Consider the following 22,419-nt stretch of genomic DNA (forward strand, 5'->3'; position numbering starts at 1 on the left):
TTGATTTGATATTACCTGGTTTAGATTGCACTTACATTTTTCATTTATCCCACCTGGATCTGAGAAAACTCCAAGCTCCATATAATTTATCTCATTACCCATTAATACCACTAGTGTGCATTTGTTTCATCCTGTGGCTTTGGGATACTTTGAATTCATTCCATTTTCTCTTTGTTGAAACTTCCTGCAGGAAGCCAGCAGTGACGTATCCTTCCCAACCAGTGTTTGTTCTGTGCCATCAGCTGCCTCAACCACTGAAGCAACAAGACCGTTGCCAAGGAGAAAAAAGGTTTGCCTCTAGTTATAATTGCTCACCGGTCCTATGGTTTTAATATCCCATCATGTGTCTAACATAGAAATGTATTCCTGGTTTCTAACTCAGCTTTCCTATTCCTTTGCTGTTGTTGCACACCCAGAGAAGAGATAACTGGCATACACACATTCAAATTGCTGTAAGATATCCAGGCAAACTATGCTACCAAATATAAGGTGTACCCTCAAGCTGGATGTCCTCCCAGGCCACTGAAAGTTATCCCTACCCCAAGCTTGGCACTGGTAAAAGTTTACAATTGGCACATGCACCAAGGTACAGTGAAAAGCTTCACGTTTGTGTGCAATACAGACAAATACATAAGTACATCAAGAAAATAAAAGGGAAAAACCAATGTAAAATATATCTTACAATTATAGAAAATGTGTAATGCAGATAGACAAGCAAAGTTCAAATACCACAATGAGCTAAATAGGAAGATTAAGACTTTGTCTTTTAGCTTATGGGAGGTCTGTTCAAGAGTCCATTAAAAGTGGGATAGAAGCTGTCCTTGAACCTGGTGGTATGTGCTTTCAAGTTTTTATATCTTCTATCTGACGGGAGTGGTAAGACGATAAAATGATTGTGAAGGGAGGGATCATTAATTATGTTGGCTGGTTTCCTGCGGCAGTGGGAATTTTCCTGCCTGATAAGTTCCAGAGAAGATAGATGTCATCTAAACCAGATGTGTTTCTAAGCCAGTGCCAGTAATCAAATTGGGTCAAAGCCAGTAGAATCCAATTGAGGTATTCACAAGTATTGATAATTACCTTTGTGTTAAATCAACATGTGAGCACCCAGAGGTCAACACGCGCAGTCACAGGGAGAACATACAGGATCCTTACAGTCAGAAGCAAAATTAAACTTGGGTTGCTGGTGCTGTAATAACTATGCCAACAGCTACGGTACTGTGCTTCCCTGCGTTGACTTCTGTTCAAGAAATCAAGGGATATGGGGGTAGTGAAAGAATTGCTCTTCATGTAGAAGATTAGCCATGACCTTAATGAATGGCACAAAAGGCTCAAAGGGCCAGGTGCCCTACTCTCACTCCTATTTCATACAGTTACTTATTTGATCTTGATGGAACTTCTTTTGCTCTGAAGGGATCTTGAAAGTTTCTAGAGTACAACTAGTATGAGACGTGCGTTACTTGATCTCCTATTAGAGAATGAGACAGGACAGGTGACAGAAGTTTGATTGGGGGAACACTTAACAACTTTTGATCGTAATGCCATTAGTTTCAAAATAAATATGGAAAAAGGTAGGTCTGGTCTGCTTGATGAGTTTCTAAGTTGTAGAAAGGCCAATTTTGATGATATCAGAAAAGATCTGGCAAGTGTGGATTGGGACAGGCTATTTCTGGCAAAGTTCTACTACCTACAGGAAAGATGTAAAAAAGAGTACAGAGAAAATTTACAAGGTTTTTGCTGGAATTGAAGGACCTGAGTTATAAGGAAATATTGACTAAGTTAGCACTTTATTCCATGGATGTAGAAGATTGAGAGGAGATTTGATCTAGGTGCACAAAATTATGAAGGGTATAGATAGAGTAAATGCAAGCGGGCTTTATTCACCTAGGATAGGTGGAACTACAACTGGAGGTCATTGGGTTAAGGGTGAAAGGTCAAAAGGTTAAGGGGAACATGAGGGGAAGCTTCTTCACTCAGAGGGTCATGGAAGTGTGGAGCGAGCTGCCTGCAGAAGGTGGTACATGTGAGCTTGATTTCAGCGTATAAGAAAAGTTTGGATCAGTACATGGAGGGCTGTGGTCTGGGTTGTAGGTCAGTGGAACTAGGCATTTTAAATGGTTTGGCACTGACTAGATGAAGTGAAGGGCTTGTTTCTGTGCTGTACTTTTCTATGACTCCAGTATCGTGGAGATACCGAGGCTGCAGATGCTGTCATCTGGAGCACAAACAAGCTGCTGGAACAACTCAATGGTCAGGTGGCAAGCGTTCGCATGTTTGGGGTCATCTATTGGAATGGATAAACAGCAGCCCTATTACAAAGGCATCCATATCTCCAGTCATTTCAAAGTCACAAGTCAGCCGTTCAGTTTAGTTCCTCGAAATGATGGAATAATTGAATTCTCTCCCACGCAATTACATTGAAGCTGACCACTGCTTAGTCCCACATCCTTGCCTTTAAATGTGAGCCCAGGGGACAACGCTGATTGTTTCTGTCACCTGTGTGGGCAGTGACTCTCCATGCTTCTGTTGAACAATGAGCCTTTCAGTGCTCTGTAGCCACTACTCGTTACAAGACTTTCCTCAGATTCAAAACATGATGCAAAAGAAACAGCAGGAGGAAATGAGTTGCTCTGTGCAAAATTTTTCCACGATACGAGTTGATAATAGATGTGGTGATTGATCTTGGCTAGTCTGGGTCTGAATCGTAATGAGTAGCCAAGTAACATGTCAATCTCTTATTACAGGGACTTGAGGGATGAGAGTCTAGGATGAAACTGGGTCAAGTGTTGGGGCCTGGGAGTTTTATGATCAGGGTAATTGGTTTATATTATCACTTTGTTGGCATGTCATCTACACAGATCATTTCAGTACTTTGAGGTAGCACAAGAGAAAAGCAAAAGCAGTATGTAGAATAAAGTGTTACAGTTAAAGAGAAATTATAGTAGAGGCAGACAATAAGGTACAAGGCTAAGGTGACGTAGACTGAGGTTAAGACTTCATCTTTATCATATGATAGGTCTGTCAGTAGTCTTTTAACAGTGGGATAGACACTTTACTTCAGCAGGGTGGTGCTGTTTTCAAGCTGTCGCATCTTCTGCGTGATAGAAGGGGAGGAGGAAGACCAGAGAATGACTAGGTTGGGAGAAGGTCTTCGATTATGTTGGCTGCTTCCCTGAAGTTACAGGAAGTGTAGACAAAGTCTATGGAGAGGAGGATGATTTTCGCGATGGGCTGGGCTATCCCAACAATTCTCTGCAATTTCTTACAGTCTTGGGTATAGCTTTTATCACACTGTGATACATTTGGATAGGACTCTTTATATGTTGCATCTGTAGAAATTGCTAAGGGTCACCTGGGACATGCCAATTTCCTTAGCCTTCTGAGGAGATGATTGGCTTGGGGTTGATTCAGGTGAGTGTCCTCATCTTGGCAGAAGGTTCTGCAGACCAGTATGATGGTTAAGTCTCAGGGTGAGAAGCCCAAATGTAAACAGGTTATGGATTAAGGTAAAAGGACCTCCATAACTCAAGGTTCTGGTCAGCAAGGCAATCATACCTCTATAGAGGCAGGAGTACACTTGATCAAGTTCAAGGTCATTATTAGCCTTGTGATTAGCCTTAGCTCAGTGGTTGGGAAGATGTTAGAGTCAATGGTTAAGCATGATGTTATGGAGTACTTGGTGACACAGGATAAGATGGGACAAAGAGCGTATGGTTTCCTTCAGGGAAAATCTTTCCTGATGAACCTGTTGGAATTCCTTGAGGAAATTACAAGTAGATGTTGTATATCTGGACTTTCAGAAGGCCTTTGACAAGGTGCCACACCTGAAGCAACTTACAAGTTACGAACCCATGGTGTTACAGAAAAGTTTCTGGCATGGTTAGAGCATTGGCTGATTGATAGGAGGCAGCGAGTGGGAGTAGAAGAATCCTTTTCTTGTTGTCTGCCAGTGACTAGTGATGTTCCACGGGGTGGGTGTTGGGATCGCTTCTTTTTATGCTGTATATCAATGATTTAGATGATGGAATAGATGGCTTTGTTGTCAAGTTTACAGATGATACAAAGATTGTTGGAGGGGCAGGTAATGTTGAGGAAACAGATAGATAGATAGATACTTTATTCATCCCCATGGGGAAATTCAACATTTTTTCCAATGTCCCATACACTTGTTGTAGCAAAACTAATTACATACACACTTAACTCAGTAAAAATATGATATGCATCTAAATCACTCTCTCAAAAAGCATTAATAATAGCTTTTAAAAAGTTCTTAAGTAGTTTACTTAAATACATTAAATATAATCAACCCCGGCACTTTAACATATCTTACTCCTGGCGGTTGAATTGTAAAGCCTAATGGCATTGGGGAGTATTGACCTCTTCATCCTGTCTGAGGAGCATTGCATTGATAGCAACCTGTCGCTGAAACTGCTTCTCTGTCTCTGGATGGTGCTATGTAGAGGATGTTCAGGGTTTTCCATAATTGACCGTAGCCTACTCAGCGCCCTTCGCTCAGCTACCGATGTTATACTCTCCAGTACTTTGCCCACGACAGAGCCCGCCTTCCTTACCAGCTTATTAAGACGTGAGGCGTCCCTCTTCTTAATGCTGCCTCCCCAACACGCCACCACAAAGAAGAGGGCGCTCTCCACAACTGACCTATAGAACATCTTCAGCATTTCACTACAGACACTGAATGACGCCAACCTTCTAAGGAAGTACAGTCGACTCTGTGCCTTCCTGCACAAGGCATCTGTGTTGGCAGTCCAGTCTAGCTTCTCGTCTAACTGTACTCCCAGATACTTGTAAGTCTTAACCTGCTCCACACATTCTCCATTAATGATCACTGGCTCCATATGAGGCCTAGATCTCCTAAAGTCCACCACCATCTGCTGCTGAAAGACTTGTACAGATTAGCGGAATGCGGAAGAGAGGCAAATGAAATACAAATCTGGAAAATGCATGGTTATGCACCTGGTAATAGAAATAAATATGCAGGCTATTTTCTAAACAGGGAGATAATCAAAAAGCTGAGATGCAAAGGGCTTGAGAGTCTTGTGCAGAACACCCTAAAGGTTAACTTGCAGGTTGAGTCAGTGATGAGGAAGGCAAATGCAATGTTAGCATTCATTTCAAGAGGTCTTGAATACAAGAGCAGGGATGTGATGCTCAGGCTTTATAAGGCACTGGTGAGTGCCTCACTTTAAGTATTGTGAACAGTTTTCGGCTCCTCATCTAAGGCCGGCTGGTGGCGCAGTGACATCAGCGAGTTCGAATCTAGTCGAGCCATTCCAGGACATGCTTTCCATCCGTGCCGGGTTGAGTGTCAAGCTCGCAACTTGACCATGTAAAAAAAAAACACACTGTGCTGTGAGAAGGATGTGGGAGGCCACTCACAGAATCTTTCCTCCAAGACAACCACTTGAAAAAAATAAGTGGTTGCCAAGGCTCTGGCAGAGTATGGCACACAAAAAAAATCTAAGAAAAGATGTGCTGGCACTGGAAAGGGTTCAGAGGAAGTTCACAAGGATGATTCTGGGAATGAACGGGTTATCATACGAGGAACGTTTGATAGCTCTGGGTCTGTACTCGTTGGAATTTAGAAGGATTGGGGGGGGGATTCTCATTGAAACCTTTCAAACATTGAAAGGCTTAGACAGGGTAGATGTGGAAAGGATGTTTCCCAGGTTGGGGGAGTCTAAGACAAGTGGCACAGCCTGAGGATAGACGGGTGTCCATGTAAAACAGAGGTGCAGAGAAATTTCTTTAGCCAGAGGGTGGTGAATTTGTGCAATTTATTACCACAGGCAACTGTGGAGGCCGGGTTGTTGGGTGTATTTAGGCAGAGGCTGATAGGTTCTTGATTGGACATGGCATCAAAGGTTACGGGGAGAAGGCCGGTGAGTAGGGCTGAGGAGGGGAAAAAAATTATCAGCCTTGATTGAATGGCGGAGCAGAGTCAGTGTGCCAAATGGTCTAATTCTGCTCCTAGGTGTTGTGGTCTTATGGTCTGAGGTGTTTACATTCTAAGAACACAATGGAGGAATGCCTGTTCTTGCAGAACCAGTGAAGTTATGACAACAGATCATTCCTCCAAGACTCATGCTGAGCTGTGGGGAAATGTACATACCGGTAATATACACTTCAAAAATAATGGCTTAGGAGCATTTGTGAGAGAGCACACTTGACTAATGCACGGGCGAGAAGATTAAAAAGAAGCACCATAAGTTGTCATTCATCCAAGCTTACTTGAGTTTACCCTGATTTTCTTTTGATCGATGTTGCTGCTCCTCTGGTGCATGAAGAGTTAAAGTAAAACTGCAGGAATGCTGATTCTGAAATCTCAGGTAAATTGTTTTGCCTTTATTCCGTCAAGGTCAGGATAATGTGAAGTTATCTGTTTTATGTACACAGTGAATGCCATAAAACTGAGCAACAGGCAAATCATTGTCACTGTTTATAAGAGGCGAGTAACTCTGTGTGCCTTACTTTTGCACTAAATATACTTGGGATCTATAGTCCAATTCTGCTTTGAAATTCAAGGTGTGTATATGCTGTGGAGTGTGGTAATATCGAAAAGGAAATTCACAAGCATTTGGCTATTCTGAGATCTGCTGAGGAGATCACTTTCTCACATCAGCTATAGCGACTTACAGCAGTAGGGCTAGAGGGGGAAAGGCTCACTGTTCACCATTAAGAACTTGCCACAGGTAAGGAGCACCAAGGAACTGATGGGTAGTCGGAAGATGAAGGTTTAGCTGTAACTTGATTTGTGGTGTGCGCTGATCAAATCAGAGTAACAGCATTCAGCTATTTCTGTTTATGGGAACTTGCTGTGCACTTGCTTCTGACATTATAACAGTGAACATGCATGAACCATGGCCGTAAAGCATTTTGGAATGTCATAAAGGGGATGTGAAAGGCAATATGTAACGAGAAGTATTTTACAGTGCCGAAGTACTGTGATAAAATAAAAGGAATTTTTAAAAAGTAAGCATGAGTGTGTGGATGTGAAAACATGAGAATATATACCTGAGCATATATTTTGTGGATTGGTGTGAGTTAAGATGTTTTTGGAGTGAGAACCATTCAAAGTCACCTATTTCAGACACTGTAGTTGATTCTGACTTGAAGTTTGTTGCAGCAAGTGCCAGCAAAATTTTGGAGAAACATAAATTTATGTCGGGTAAGATGTACTCTGATAAGAACATAAACTGTGCTGCACAATAACAGATCCTTCAGGCCACAATGCCAGTGGCAAACATAATGTCAAATTAAACTAATCCCTTTGCCTACACAATGATCATATCCTTCCATCCCTGTGTATTCCTATACCTATCTAAAAGCTTTGTATGTGCCTCTATTGTATCTGCTTCCAGCACCTCCCATGGCAATGCATCCCAGGCACTCAGTCAGACCATCTGTGTATAAAAAGAACTTGCCCCACATGTCTCCTTTAAACTTTTCTTCTCTAACATTTCTATCCTTGAAAAAAAGACCTTGACAGTCTTCTCTCCCCACGTCTTCTGCTGTTTTTAGTTTCTGGTCTCACCTCGTTCTCTAATGTTCCACTGAAAACAACTCAAGTTTGTCCAATCTCTCTTTATGCCAAAGGAAGACAACATCCAAGTAAACCTGCTCTCTCTCCAAAGCTTCCACACCCTTCCTGTAAAGGGACCACTAGAAGCGCACGCATTACTCCCAAGTGTGGCCCAACCAAAGTTTAACACAGCTGTAACTGCAAATTTTTAGGTTTATATCAGACAAAGTCAAGCATAAGGCCTTCTGTGGCAGTGACAAGGTGGCAATAGAGGATGCAAGTGTTACATATCTGTCACAACAACCTCCTTCAGTACCAGACCACTTCGGTCTCCATATTCATCTAATTCTGGTCTCTTGCGATCCCAGTTTTTAATTACTCTTCCTTTGGTGGCCATGCCTTCATCTTTCAAAGTCCTAGGTTACAGAGTTCCAACCCTAGTCCTCCTTGCCTCTATTATCTCTTCTTCTTTGGGTTTCCCCTGTTTTTCAGATAATGCCTTTCATTATTGACCCTAAAGTCTGTGGCTTAGTGTCTGTTTTCGTTTGGTAATTACAGTCAAACTGATAATCTGGTATGCCATTGTTTGGAAATACCAGTATTTCAAAATCTGTTTATTATTACTCACAGACTGCTATTTGAAAATTCGCATTACTCACAAGACTGTCCATGAACTACTGGTAGTGTGAGCCTGATATGTGACTGGAGTCAGGAAGATGAGTGGGTTTGCAACCAGGAGCCAAGGTCTGGAATGGGATTATGTGTGCAACTGGAGTTTTGCTCTGGAGTGTGTGTGTGTGTGTTTATATGAATTATTATAAGTAAATGTCACTAAAAGTTGACTTATATTTTGTCTTTCATGATTTTAGGGTATTTCCAAGCACTTTACTGATAAAGATGTATTATTGAAGTGTAGCAATTACTATAATTAATTTATATACAACAAGTCTCCACAAAGAAGTATGTCTTAAAAATTAGGTACTGCTTTTGTTGGTAGATAATAATTGGCTAGATTTGTGGAAGAACTCTTCACATCAACCGTTGGAGAGCAGAAGACACCTTTGATTTATGTCTCACCTAAAGAACTAATACCTTTATGTGATTTGTTAACAATTTTGCCCACGAATATTGTTCTGTAAACCCAGTTTTAGAAGATCTAAACCTGAGGAAATCTGCAGATGCTGGAAATTCAAGCAACACACACAAAATGCTGGTGGAACACAGCAGGCCAGGCAGCATCTATAGGAAGAAGCACAGTCGACATTTCGGGCCGAGACCCTTCGTCAGGACTAACTGAACGAAAAGATAGTAAGAGATTTAAAAGTAGGAGGGGGAGGGATGAAGGCCAAGAGCTGGAGAGTTAATTGGCAAAAGGGATACACAGCTGGAGAAGGGAAAGGATCATGGGACAGGAGGCCTAGGGAGGAATAAAAGGGGGGGGGGGGGAGCACCAGAGGGAGATGGAGAGCAGGCAAGGAGTGATTGTGAGAGGGGTAGAGAGAGAAAAGAGAGAGAGAGAAAAGGGAGGAATAATCAATCAATCAATAAATAAGGGATGCGCTAAGAAGGGAAGGAGGGGCATTAATGGAAGTTAGAGAAATCAATGTTCATGCCATCAGGTTGGAGGCTACCCAGATGGAATATAAGGTGTTGTTCCTCCAACCTGAGTGTGGCTTCATCTTGACAGTAGAGGTGGCCATGGATTGACATATCAGAATGGGAATGGGATGTGGAATTAAAATGTGTGGCCACTGGGAGATCCTGCTTTCTCTGGCGGACAGATCGTAGGTGTTCAGAGAAACAGTCTCTCAGTCTGCGTCGGGTCTCACCAATATATAGAAGGCCACACCAGGAGCATGTGCACCGCCTCCCCTTCCTGAAGCAAATGACTGGCTCTGTTTTGCTGACATTGAAGAAAGGTTGTTGTCATGACACCATGTCACTAAGTTTGCCATCTCCTTCCTGGTTCAGGTACATCCTACTATAGTAGTATCTGTTGCAGGCTTGCAGGTGGAGTTAGAGCACAATCTAGCCATGCTGTTGTAACTATATACGGAGTAGAGTAGGGAGCTGAGGATGCAAACTTGTGGAGTACCTGTGTTGAGAATAACCGTGGCAGAGGTGTTGCTGCCTGTCATTGCCGATATTGGTCTGTTAGTCAGGAAGTCAATGGCAAAGGGAAGTGCTGAGTCCCAGAGTTTAGGAGTTTGGAGATGAGTTTGCTTAGAAATATAAAGCTGAAGGCAGAGCAGTGGTTAATAAACAGTACTCAACGAGAGTATTTTTACTGTGCAGATACTCCAGAAATAAGTTTAAGGTTAGGAAGTTGGCATCTGTCATAGACCTGTTTCAGCAGTAGGCAAATTGCAATGGATCAAGGTTGTCTGGGAGATTTTTCCCTCTGAGGGAGGATTGATGCCTGAAACATCACGGACTCATATTTCCTCATCAGTTGCTCCCTGGCATACTGAGTTAGCAGCTTTGTGTTTCCAGCATGCAGCTTTTATTTTGCTCTTAATTTCTTCCTGTTTATTCTCTATCCTTCCTTTGCTAGAAAAGGGTTTGCATATCCGCACCATGACTCTTAAGCATAGGAACATTATTTGTGTTTAACCCTCTGCTGAATCATCAAAGACAACCCTGTGGGCATGTGAATATAAACATGGATTTGCTAAGCAGGCCATGTTTATCCTTTAATTGACATTGTTAATATTGATTAACTGTTCATTGCTGGTCGCTGTAGAAATTGCCTGTTGTGCTTCCTATAATTTAACAGAGGCAATCCTTCAAAAAGCATTTCTCTGGCCATTAGGACTCATGGAATGTCCCAGCATCATGTAAATGCTAATATAAATCTGTAGTTGTTTTTTTTTGTAAAAGACTGCTGCATTCTGACGCTGTTTCCAAATCTTCAAAATGGATTGTGTCCATGTAATTACTCAGCCTGTACAAAAGATGGCTCTGCATTTGGAGGCTGCATTTTGCTGTGGTTCAAACAGTTCCATGGTAGCCAATGCCAAAACCTCAATAAATTCACTGCATTCCCAACTTCTTGTTTATCCTTCAGTATTGGACCTATGTTGGTAGTTTTTCCTCTGCTAATTCCTCCTGAGACTGTGAAGGTGTCTTAAATGCTGTGTTTTGCGTCTCTGCAGAAACATTCCTTGAAGGGCTCACCAGTTACAGTGAATTAGGTAACTTTCTATGCAAGATATGAAACTGTATTGTGCTGTTGGTCAATCAAATAAGAGAAGGTCTGGCCAGTTAGTAGACCTGCGCCTAAATCATAAAAGAAGATTATGGGTTTCAGTTGCAGTCTTTCAGGATCGTAAGACATTGTAAAGTTCTCTATAGAGAGAGGTGTATTTGAATGCATTACAGTCACTTTCTTAATGGAGCTTGGAGGGAGAATGATTGATAGAGGGGAGAGACTGAGGGAAGTATTTGGAAGAAAAGGAGCAAAGGGAGAGTGAATAAGGAAGGGGAGAGTAGAAGAATGAGGGGATATGGAATGAAGTCTTGAGGAAAAAGGTTTAGACGAGATTGTGTGTCTGTCTTCACCTGTGTTTGTGAGATCATAGTGTACCTTTGTATGCTTGGAATAAGAGGGTGTATGAGTCCACCTGTAGGTGTGTGCTACAGAGTCTGGTCTTTGCTAGTCTTGGATCTAATTCTTTTAGACCAAGATTTTTCTCCTTTCAGCCCTTAGAGGACCGTGTCAGTTGAAGGATTAGCATCTTCTGTTCCTGAGAAATGGAGTAAAACCAAGTCGTCCTTGATCCTAAAGGACTGTTAAAGGAGGGAAGAATGTAGGAAGCAATCACGTGGAAGAAGTGTCAAATGCTGGGGCTTCAAATCAGGTTGGACAGCAGCTATAGCTTGACCCTGGGAAGAAAAGGAGGAAAGCAAATTACCCACCGGTCACTATTGCTGAAACCATTGGCAAATATTAGCAAATAGTCATAATTTATTCTAGTTTTATTATTAACATATTTACCAAGATACAATGATAATCTTTGTTTTGGATAGCATCCATGCAAATCATTTCACAGGATCAGTACATCGAGATAGGACCAGGGATAAGCAATAACAAAATACAGAATTTAGTGTTACAGTTAAAGAGAAAGCGCAGTGCAGGCAGACAACAAGGTGCAAAGCCACGATGAAGTACAGTCGGCCCTCCTTATCCGCGAATTCAATCAACCGCGAATCGCAAAAACCCAGAAGTACTCTTCCAGCACTTGTTCGAGCATGTACAGACTTCCTTTTCTTGTTATTATTCCCTAAACAATGCAGTATAACAACTATTTTACATAGCATATGCATTGTATTAGGTATTATAAGTCATCTAGAGGTGATTTAAAGTATACGTGAGGATGTGCGTGGGTTATCATGGATCGGGATCGAAAAAAATCAGAAGTTCTGTTACTCAGTAAGTCGGAACAGGTACATCAGGTATTATTTAGCGTCAGTTAGTCAAATGTTTGTCTTAGTGTATAGTATATATTTTACCTTTCTCTGTATATAAAACACTTAAGAAAGTATGTTTCAGCACCGGGCTCGGGAACTTCTTCCCGGGTTCGATCCAGTGACAGACCGCTATTGAGTGCACTCTCCACCGTGCCGGGTTGATGTGAGGATCAAAAACCCAAAACTCAATAATTAAACCACTGCGTTGCTTATTAATGATTGTAGCTTTCATTGGGGCTCAGCCTTTCTCACTTTATCCATTAAAATTGTTCCGATCATTGACCAACTGTAGCCTAACGCTTTTCCAATGACCAATGGTGTTTCACCTCTTTCCGATCGCTTTATTATTTCCACTTTATTTTCAATTGTGATCATGATTATTTTCGTGAACAGAAACACTGCGGGTTCAGATCTCTGCCGCTGGGTCCTAATGTCCACTGCACTGGGACAGGTTAAATAAGGTCTGGGGTTCCGCTGGGTCCTAAGATCCACCGCATTAACAAGTTGAATAAGGGACTTGAGCATCCGCGAATTTTGGTATCCGCGAGGGGTCCCGGAACCAATCCCTCGCGGATAAGGAGGGCCGACAGTAGATTGTTAGGTTAAGAGTCCATCGTATCATGGAGGTTGGTAAACGTACTCTTTAACAATGAGATAGAGGCTGTCTGGTGAAATGTACTTCAAAACTTTTATATCTTCTGCCCAATGGGACGAGAAAGAAGAGGGAACATCAAATGTCTTTGATTATTGTTGTTGCCCTTCCACGGCAGTGAGAAGTGTACACAGAGTCCGTTGAGAGAAGCTGGTTTTAGTGATGTACTCAGCTATGTTCACAACTCTCTGCACTTCTTGTAGTCTTGAGCAGAGCAATTACCTAACAAACCGGTGATGCATCTGGATATTATGATTTCCATTGTGCATCTGTGGGGTTAATGGGGATATCCTGAAGTTCCTTAACCTCCTGAGGGAGTAGAGGTATTGATGCGCTTTCTTTGCCATGGGTTCTACGTGGGTGGACCAGGACAAGTTATTGGTGATACTTACGTTACTTAGTCCTGAGTTCTGTTGTCAGTGAAACTGAATGTACAGGGTTAACGTAACCCATAGCTAATATTCCCATATACTTTATGCCTAGAGACAGATTGACTTAATTTCTTTTTCAATTCCTTGTTTACACTGGACTCTTTGTTCTCAATATTTCTGGGAGTTTGTTGTTTCTTCTATGAAAAGACAAAAATAATTAGTTTAATTCTTCTGCTATTCCTTACTTCTAATTATTAATTCTCCTAAATAGTTTCATCTGCTCTCACCAATCCTTTCCCTTTCACATTGCCGCAGAAACTCGGTCTGCTTTTCTGTTACTCACTATCATATCCTACTTTCCTTATGTTTTTATCAGTTTCTTTGTTTTCAAATCTTTAAGTCTAAGATATTCCCACATTTTAGGCTTAATGTTATTTCTGATAACTTTATATACCCTTTCCTTGGAGTTAAAACTACTCTTAATTTATCCTATAATATATAGTTGGGCTCTTATATCTTTTCTGTCTTTGCACCTGATAGGAAGGTATAATTACTGCAAACTTCCTTGAAAGTTAATACTTACCTCACAGCTTTTGAATGTCTCATTCAGATTTTATTTTGTTTGCACAAACCTAGAAAAGTCTCTTGGGTTTCCATGGGAGCAGCAATCTTCACACCTGGACAGGACTTATCTCTGCTCCATTCTCAGTAGCCCCTGAGAACTAAAGATTAGCTTTATTTGTCACATGTACATCAAAACATACAGGATAATGCATCACTTTGCAGCGACAGCCAACACAGTCCAAGAATTGTGGTGGAGACAGGCTACAAGTGTTGCCACACATACTACGTCAACATAGTGAGCATAACGTTCGGAGCTGGAGTTGGCCAGTAGCCTCCTGAGCTTGTTGCTCTAATCAAGGAGATTATAGATATTCTGATTTTGGCCTCTGCCCCACCTTTTTTCCATTCCTCATTACCCCTGACTTTCTTGATTCTTCCTACACTGCTTCTGAAATTCATAGAAAAATACAGCACTGCATCAGGCCCTTTGGCCCATCTAGTCCGTGCCGAAACATTTAAACTGCCTACTCCCATCAAACTGCACCAGGACCATAACCCTCCATATCCCTACCATCATGTACCTAGCTAAACTTCTCTTAAACATTGAAATCGAGCTGGCGTGCACCACTTGCGCTGGCAGCTCGTTGCACACTCTGAATGAAGAAGTTTCCCCCCTTGTTCAGCTTAACCTTCTCACCTTTCACCCTTAACCCATGACCTCTGGTTGCAGTCCCACCCCACCTCAGTGGGGAAAAAAGCCTACTTACATTTACCCTATCTACAGTATATCCCTCATAATTTTGTATATATCAAATCTCTCACTATTCTGCGTTCCACGGAATAAAGTATTCAATCTTTCCTCAGGTTCTCCAGTCCTAGTAACATCCTTGTAAATTTTCTCTGTACTCTTTCAACCATGTTTACATCTTTCCTGTAGGTAGGTGACCAAAACTGCACACAATACTCCGAATTAGGCTTCATCAGTGTCCTATACAACTTCAACACAACATCCCATCTCCTTTACTCAGTACTTTGTTTTTTGAATGCCAATGTACCAAAAAGCTTTCTTAGTGACCCTATCAACCTGTGACGCCCCTTTTGATGATGGACCTGTATTCCTGTATCCCTCTGTTCTACCACACTCCTCAGTGCCATACTGCTCACTGCGTAAGACCTACCCTGGTTGGTCCTACCAAAGTGCAATGACTCACACTTGTTGCATTAAATCCCATCTGCCTTTTTTCCAAATGGTCCAGATCCCACTGTAAGCCATGATGGCCTTCCTCACTGTCCACTACACCCCCAATCTTGGTGTTATCTGCAATTTGCTGATTGAGTTAACTATATTATCATCCAGATTGTTGATACAGATGACAAACAACATAGGACTCAGCACCGATCCCTGTGGCACACCACTAGTCTCAGGCCTCCAGCCAGAGAGGCAACCATCTACTACTGCCCTCGGGCTTCTCCCACAAAGCCAATGTCTAATCTAAATTACTCTCTCATCTTGAATGCCGAGCAGCTGAACCTTCTTGACCAACCTCCCATGCGGGACCTTATCAAGTGCCTTGTTAAAGTTCACGTAGACAACATCCACTGCCTTGCCTGCGTCAACTTTCCTGGTAACTTCCTCAAAAAAAAAACTCCATTGGATTGGTTAGAGACAATCTACCGCGCACGAAGCAATACGGATTATCCTTAAATATTCCATGTCTATCTAAGCATTCATATATCCAATCCCTTGAAATACCTACCACTAACTTTCCCACTACTGATGTGAGGCACACCAGTCTATAACTTCCTAGTTTATTCTTAGAGCCTTACTTAAACAATGGAACAACATTAGCTATCGTCCAATCGCAGGTTCATCACCTGTCCCTAAGGATGATTTAAATATCTCTGCTAGGGCCCTGGCAATTCCTGCACTTGCCTCCTGTGGGGTCTGAGGGAACACCTTGTCAGGCCTGGGGATTTATCCTCCCTGACTTGCCTCAGGATAGCAAAACACCTTCTCCTTCTCTGTAATCTGGTTAGGGTCTGTGAAGTTGATGCTGCTTTGCCTCACTTCTGTGGACTCTGTGTTTGACTCCCGAGTAAATACGGATGCATTTAAGATCTCCCTCATCTGTTTTGGCTCCACATGTGGATTACCATTCTGATCTTCCAGAGGTCCAATTTTGTCCATTGCATCCCTTGGAAGGGTGAGATTGCAGTGTGAAATAATGCTGTCTGTAATAACAAGACTCAGTGCAAACCTGAGGAACTACACTTCATCAGTGAAGGTGAGGGGAATCTGATAGGAGAGGATGGTGGAGCATGGAATAAAGGGAGGACTGTGGGCAGGCAAACCAGTGAGGGGAGTGTGTTAGTGATGAGCAGATGAATAGAGTTGAAGAGAGGAATGAAATAGAGTGAAGACCAGTTAGATCAGGAGGAGAGATAAAAGAAGGAAGTGAAAAGGGACTGAAGAGGAGCAGTTACCTGAGGTTTGAGAGTTCAGTGATCATGCTGTCATGTTGGAGACTGCCCAGATTGAGCTGCTATTATTCTGTTCCTTCCCTCCACCATTTTATCCTGGCTATCTCCCCTCTTTCTTTCCAGTGCAGATGAGGAGATCTCAGCCCAAAACCTTAACTGTCCATTTCACTCCATGGGTGCTACCCAGCCCACTAAGTTCCTCCAGTGCTTTGTGTGTTGCTCCGGATTTCCAGCATCTGCTTCTCCTGCGTCTCCTTCCAGAGATGCTGTCTGACCTACAGAGCATCCAGTTTTTTTCTGTTTTTGTTGCAGATTTCTGCAGTGTTTTGGTTTTCTCATGAAAACAAATTTATTGCATGCCTTGTGCTGCCCACCCTGGCAGATTTTCGCCCCACTGCTTTACTATCCCGAGAGTGTCGGCTGTTCTAGAGTAATAAGTAACTAGCTACACTTGTGCTGGGCATACTGCCACAACAGGAAGAATAGCACCCCCCCCCCCCTTTACCTCCCAAACCTATGATTGTTCTGGCCTGTTGAAGGAAGAGATATGCTTCACAAACTCTGATTGAATGCCTCAAGTTTCTTGTTTTCCTTCAGTCACAGAACTTGCTAATCCGTTTGATTTTCCTCCCCTTCAGTGAAAGGCGGATTGAAACAATAAAAATGCAGAGTAGGTTGACTGCAGTTTAGACATAAACAAGACTGCTTTGCCTTTCAAATTCAATAGGCTTTTAGTGGAACAAATACAGTGGACGAGCCAGCAGGAAAAGGTTTGGTTTCACTCTCTTCAACTGGACATGCAGTGTACTTGTAGTGTTGAGCTATGAAGAAGCTTGCCCTGAGCTTTGACAGGTTACGGAACTGGATTGGTGTATTCAGCCTAGGATTTGGACAACTGAAGGAAGCAAAGGTAGTCTTTTGATAACATCTCAGCTCTTAATTCCTTGAAGGCTGGCCGGAATTTAAAAAGGGAGGAAAATGGAAGGAAGCTGGACAGCTAGAGATTGCAGATTGGAAATCAGGGGCAAGAATTGAGATAATGGGTAGCATGAGAGTGCAGCAGTTTGTACTGTTCGATCCTGATCTCGGGTGCTGTTTATGTGGTGTTTGCACTTTCTCCCTGTGACTGAATTGACTTTTTAATGGGTGTTCCAATTTACTCCCACATCCCAAGGATGCGCTGCTGAATTAATTGGCCACTGTAAATTACTCCTTCATGCAGGTATGTAGCAAGACAATCAAAGGGGAGTTGACGTAGAGGAGGGGAATGTTGCACTGCTAAGAGTAAAAAAAATGAGAGCAAATGTGGGATTGATTGGGTTGATTTGCTGGTAGTCAGTACAGATTTAAAGGACTGAATTACCTCCTACTGTGTTGTAAAAACATGATGTGTGTGGTTGCTAAGCAAATAATCCAGGAGTGCAGATGATTGAACCAAATGTGCGTTCCAATTTTACCATGGTACCTGGGAAGCTTTAATTTAATTGATCAAATAGATAATTAGTTTTGAAAATAGCTGCCAACAGTCATGGTGACTTTTAAAGGGACCATGTTTTGGAAGTGATCTATTATCATATACATATTATGCTTTTAAACAACCATCTGAGGGTGAATTTCTATGACAATTTTAATGAAAATTTTAAATGATTGTGAATAAAAAATGAAATTGGTATAAATCTTCATATTAATAAGGACACTTGTAAAGATCATTGAACAGCTCACATTGAAGTTGTCTATACTGCACGAGTGTCCAAAAAATTTGTCGAAAATTGGTGGTATACTCAAGCTTCCTCCCCACCTCCAGAGCAACAAACAAAATACTGAAGGAACTCAGTAAAGTCAGGCAACATCTGTGGAGGGAAACAAGTGACATTATTAAAGTAAATTTGCCTGCATGCTTAGTCACATGGTGATATTTCTTAGTGTGATGCAGTTGAAAAACTGATGTCTTTTTCTTCAGGAGAAGAAGAAATAAATATCACATTTCTGATTTCTTTCACATGGCCCAGAAATTTGACCGCCTTGCCCATGCAGTGCCCATAAGACATAGAAGTAGAATTAGGCTATTCGGCCCATCACATCTGCATCACCATTCAATCATTGGAGTTTTTGTTTCAACTGCATTCTCCCTCCTTCCTAGTAACCTTTAACCCCCTTACCAGTCAAGAGCATATCAATCTCTTCCTGACATAAACACAATGACTTGACCTCCTCAGCCTTCTGTGGTAATGAATTCCACAGGTTCACTGACTTCTGTCTCCTCATTTCAGTTTTAAGGGAAGTCCCATTATTGTGAGTCTGTGCCCTCAGATCCTAGACACTTTTACTAATGGAAACATTCCTTCTGTATCCACTCTATCCAGGCCTTTTTGGAACACTGTAGGAAAGCCTAGAATACTTTGTCTTGGGAAAGACAATCAAGGGTCACACCCAGGATAACTGGAACTTTGCAATGAATTGCTGAATTGTAAGCCTTGGCAAGAATGAATAAACTCTTCTCAGGCTTCCCACTGGGTATGGGTATCAATAATAATTGATGTTTTGATGACAAACTCTGCCATCTTCGTCAGGGATGATACCCGGGCATGTCTATTCCCCAGTAGTTCATCCTCATCCAGTCAGGTTTCTGCTCTCCCACCTCATTTGCAATTGGATGAGGACTAACCAATCAGGGTAGTCAGACTATAGTGGGTATAAATACTACTGGACTAGACATGCCGGGTCTTCATCCCTGATGAAGATGGTAGAGTTTGTCATCAAAACGTCGGTTCTTATCAATGCCTGTACCCGGCAGGAAGACCAAGAAGAGTTTATTCGTCATATATGTCTGGAAAGCACAAGATCCTTGTCAAAGAACTTTACATTCTTCTGGAACTCTTCCAGCGTGGGCCCCACTCCGGTTTTTGCTGTGAGGTTGGCAATGCAACAGATAGTGACCCTGTTTTGATCCTGACCTCTGGCACTGTTGGTGTGTATTTTGCATGTTCTCCTGGTGACCACGTGGATTTCCTCTGGGAGATCTGGTTTCCTCCCACATTCCAAGGATGAGCAGATTGATGGGTTGATTGCCACTAGTGTATGTTGGTGAGCGGTAGGATTCTGGGGAAGTTAGTGGAAATGTGGGAAGAATGAAATGAGATCAGTGTAGAATTAGAATAAATGGTTGGCTGATGGGCTGCAGAGACTGATGGGCTGAAGGGCCTATATCCAAGCTGGATGACTCGGTGCCTCACAACAGTGTTGCTCCTGATTCCACTCCACCTTCATTGCTCACTTTTTAATCAAAAGGTGAAAGGAATGCAAAAACAGAAAACAGCAAGCATTTAAGGTGAGAGGGGGAAATTCAAAGGAGATGTGTGAGACAGGTTTCTTACACAGAGTGGTGAGTTCCTGGAATGCACTGCCAGGAGTGATGGTGGAAGCAAATACCATAGAGGTGTTTAAGAGGATCTTAGATAGGCATATGAATATGCAGAGACTGGAGGAATATGGATTATGTGCAGATAGTAGAGATTAGGTGTCATTAGTTTAATTCAGCACAAGTGTGGGTCAACGGTCCTATTCCTGTGCTATACTGTTTTATCTTCTGTGTTCTAAGTATTTGGAGTGATATTAAAAACACAGATTTACAGAATAATCAGCTTTGGGGCAGTTCTCAGGAGCAGAACTCCTGCACAAGCCAGGGATTGTTTGAATTGAAAGTGGGTGAGGAATGCCCATTGGAATGGCTGGGATGGGCCTCATGATTAACCTTCCAGGATTGTGGCCAAGTCAAGCGTTGCCAAAGCAACTTACAAAACGTCTTTGGAAAACAAATCAATGGAGGTGCCTACCGGAAAGTAAATTTGCACTTTGAGTACAAGTTTAATTGGGTTGACAGCAGTGAGTAAGATGCTCTCCTAAAGACTCACCAGCCCCTTCTCACAAATCACTCAATCTCTTACATTCGAGGGAGTGTTTGGTGCTGATTCAATGCAAGCCCTCAGTGAATTTCTCTCTAGGTCATATTGAACTGGAAAAATGGCACAATTTTGAAGAAAGTTGCAAATTATTTTGAGTGTCTGTGCCATCATTTATTTCAGCTTAAAATTACGTTCTCTTTCAACTAAACAAGGAGGATATTTGATCCATCAAGTCTTTTGGCATCCCCTGGGAAGTGTCCCATTCCGTTCTCCCCACCTATTCAAAGTACATTTATTATCAAGGTATGTATATTATGTACAACCATGAAATTCATCACCTTACAAGCAGCCACAAAACAAAGAAATCCAATAGAACCCATTTAAAAAAAAGACCCGTCAAACTCCTAATGTGCAGGAAAAACAACAGAAATCGTGCAAACAATAAAAGTCAGCAAATAACATTCAGAATTGAAGTTGACGAAAGTAGTGCGCAGTCACGAAGCCAGTCACCGCCGATCTAGGAGCCCATTGGTTGCAGGCCACGGCCTCAATTCAGTGCATAGATGAGTAAGTCTCACAGAGCAGTGAGCTGAATACCAGACTGTCCCTCACCTCCAGCCCCAACACCCTGACCTTATCAATCTTTACAATCCTTTTCCTCTATACCCCTGCAGTTATTCTCGCTCAGCTGCAATTCCTGTTTTGATTCTTCTTGCGATAGCCTGCACTATGGTGTAGTTACAGTCGGCCATTAGCCTTCCAGCATGCTGTTAATGTGGGAGAAAACTGGAGCATTTGGGGGAAACCCATAAGGTCACAGAGAGAATGTACGAACTCCAGACAGGACATTAACCGAGGTCAGGACTGAACCCAGATATCCTGGAGGATAAGACAGCAGTATTAGCCACTTTGTCACTGTGTTGCCCTGCTTGCTTTTCAAATTGCTTCTGTGGAAGCTCACGAAAGGCCTATTTCTTGCTGTATTGCTCCAACGCAACAGTGACTGCACCTCTTCATTGGCTGTAAAGCTACTTGAAGTGTTTTTGTGGTCAGGAAAAGCACCATAGTAATTTCATTCTGTCACTAAATTGCTTAGCAATTTCTTTCTAGATCCATTAAATTGCATTTTGCCTTATTAGATATGTGCTTACTGCTCATGTGTACCTCTATGTCCAAGTGTAAGCTCAAAGAAGCAGTACGTGTGCTTGGCTATGTGTGAAGGTGTAATTGTGCGTGTGTGCAAGTTTATATGTGTGTGCATGTGTGTGTGTGTAGGTACACATAAACACATATGTAATATAAATTCAAGTGTTCTGCAGATGGCCAAGTCAGTGCTGCCAAATTTAGCTTGTTGCTAAAACACCTCCAATGAATTAAATAATAACAATTAATACACACAGGCAAAAATAAATACTGCAAATGCTAGAGATCAGAAAGAAAATTTGAAAGTTCTGGGAATATTCAACAGAAAAGCCACTATCTTTGACAAAAAGCAGTATTAAAGTTGTAGGACAATGGTTTTTCATTGGAGCCTTTCATCTCTCAAATAACACTTGTTGTAACGTGAGTATTATTAAAAGTAAGTTAATACTAATCGGGAAGCTGTTGGTAGCAAGAGGCAGGATCCGGGGTTGGCAGGGTCTTTACTTCCGCTCTTTTTACTCCCAGTATGCATTGTATATAGTTCCTCCACCCATGCTGCACGAGGTACCTGGAAGCCTCTGTATTGTAAATATTATTTGCCGTCCCAGATAAAGATGTTCTTTTGGCCATCAAGTTGTCGAGTGGTCTTTTCGTAAAGTAGAAGTTACCACAACATTGACCTAAAATGTTAACCCTTTCTGGAGCAACACAAAAAAGCTGGAGGATCACAGCAGGTTAGGTAACATATATGGAGGAAAATGGACGGTCAATATTTCCGAGTGAGACCATTCTGGACCAGGTGAAGATATTGAACCAAAACCTCGACTGTCCATTTCCTACACAATGCCCTCTGAGCTGCATTAAACTGCTTTGCTTCAGATTCCAGCATCTGCAATCTCTTGTGCCTCCGTTTAATTCTTTCTGACTTGCTATTCTCTGTTTTTATTTTATATTCTTTCATCTGCTGTCATCTTTCAATCTGGCTGATTGGCAGGAGGCAAAGTGTGGGACTAAAGGGAGACATTTCTGGTGTTCCACATGGGCCTGTATTGGGATCGATTCTTTTTACATTATATATCAGTGATTTGGAAGATGGGATTGATAGCTTTGTTGCAAAGTCTAAAGATGATATGAAGATAGGTGGAGGGACAGGTAGTTTTGAGAAAATAGAGAGGCTGCAGGATTTAGACAGATTAGGAGAATGAGCAAAGAAATGGCTGATGGAATATTGTGTCGAGAAGTGTATGGTCGTGCACCTTGGTAAAAGAAATGAAAGTATTGACTATTTTCTAAATG

At 42.0% G+C, this 22,419-nt stretch overlaps 1 protein-coding gene across 5 annotated transcripts in view; it reads left to right on the top strand.

The window, feature by feature from the left end:
• The window catches only part of fam13a (family with sequence similarity 13 member A), a 277,630-nt gene that overhangs the window by 122,185 nt on the left and 133,026 nt on the right, over positions 1 to 22,419 (top strand). For all 5 annotated transcript variants that reach the window (XM_073042473.1, XM_073042470.1, XM_073042472.1 and 2 more), the window contains one exon: positions 191 to 289. In XM_073042473.1, the coding sequence (XP_072898574.1) occupies positions 191 to 289 (99 nt within the window). The remainder of the gene's footprint in view (positions 1 to 190; positions 290 to 22,419) is intronic.

This window comes from Hemitrygon akajei, chromosome 4 (genome assembly GCF_048418815.1).
Source record: "Hemitrygon akajei chromosome 4, sHemAka1.3, whole genome shotgun sequence".
Classification (NCBI taxonomy): Eukaryota; Metazoa; Chordata; class Chondrichthyes; order Myliobatiformes; family Dasyatidae; genus Hemitrygon; species Hemitrygon akajei.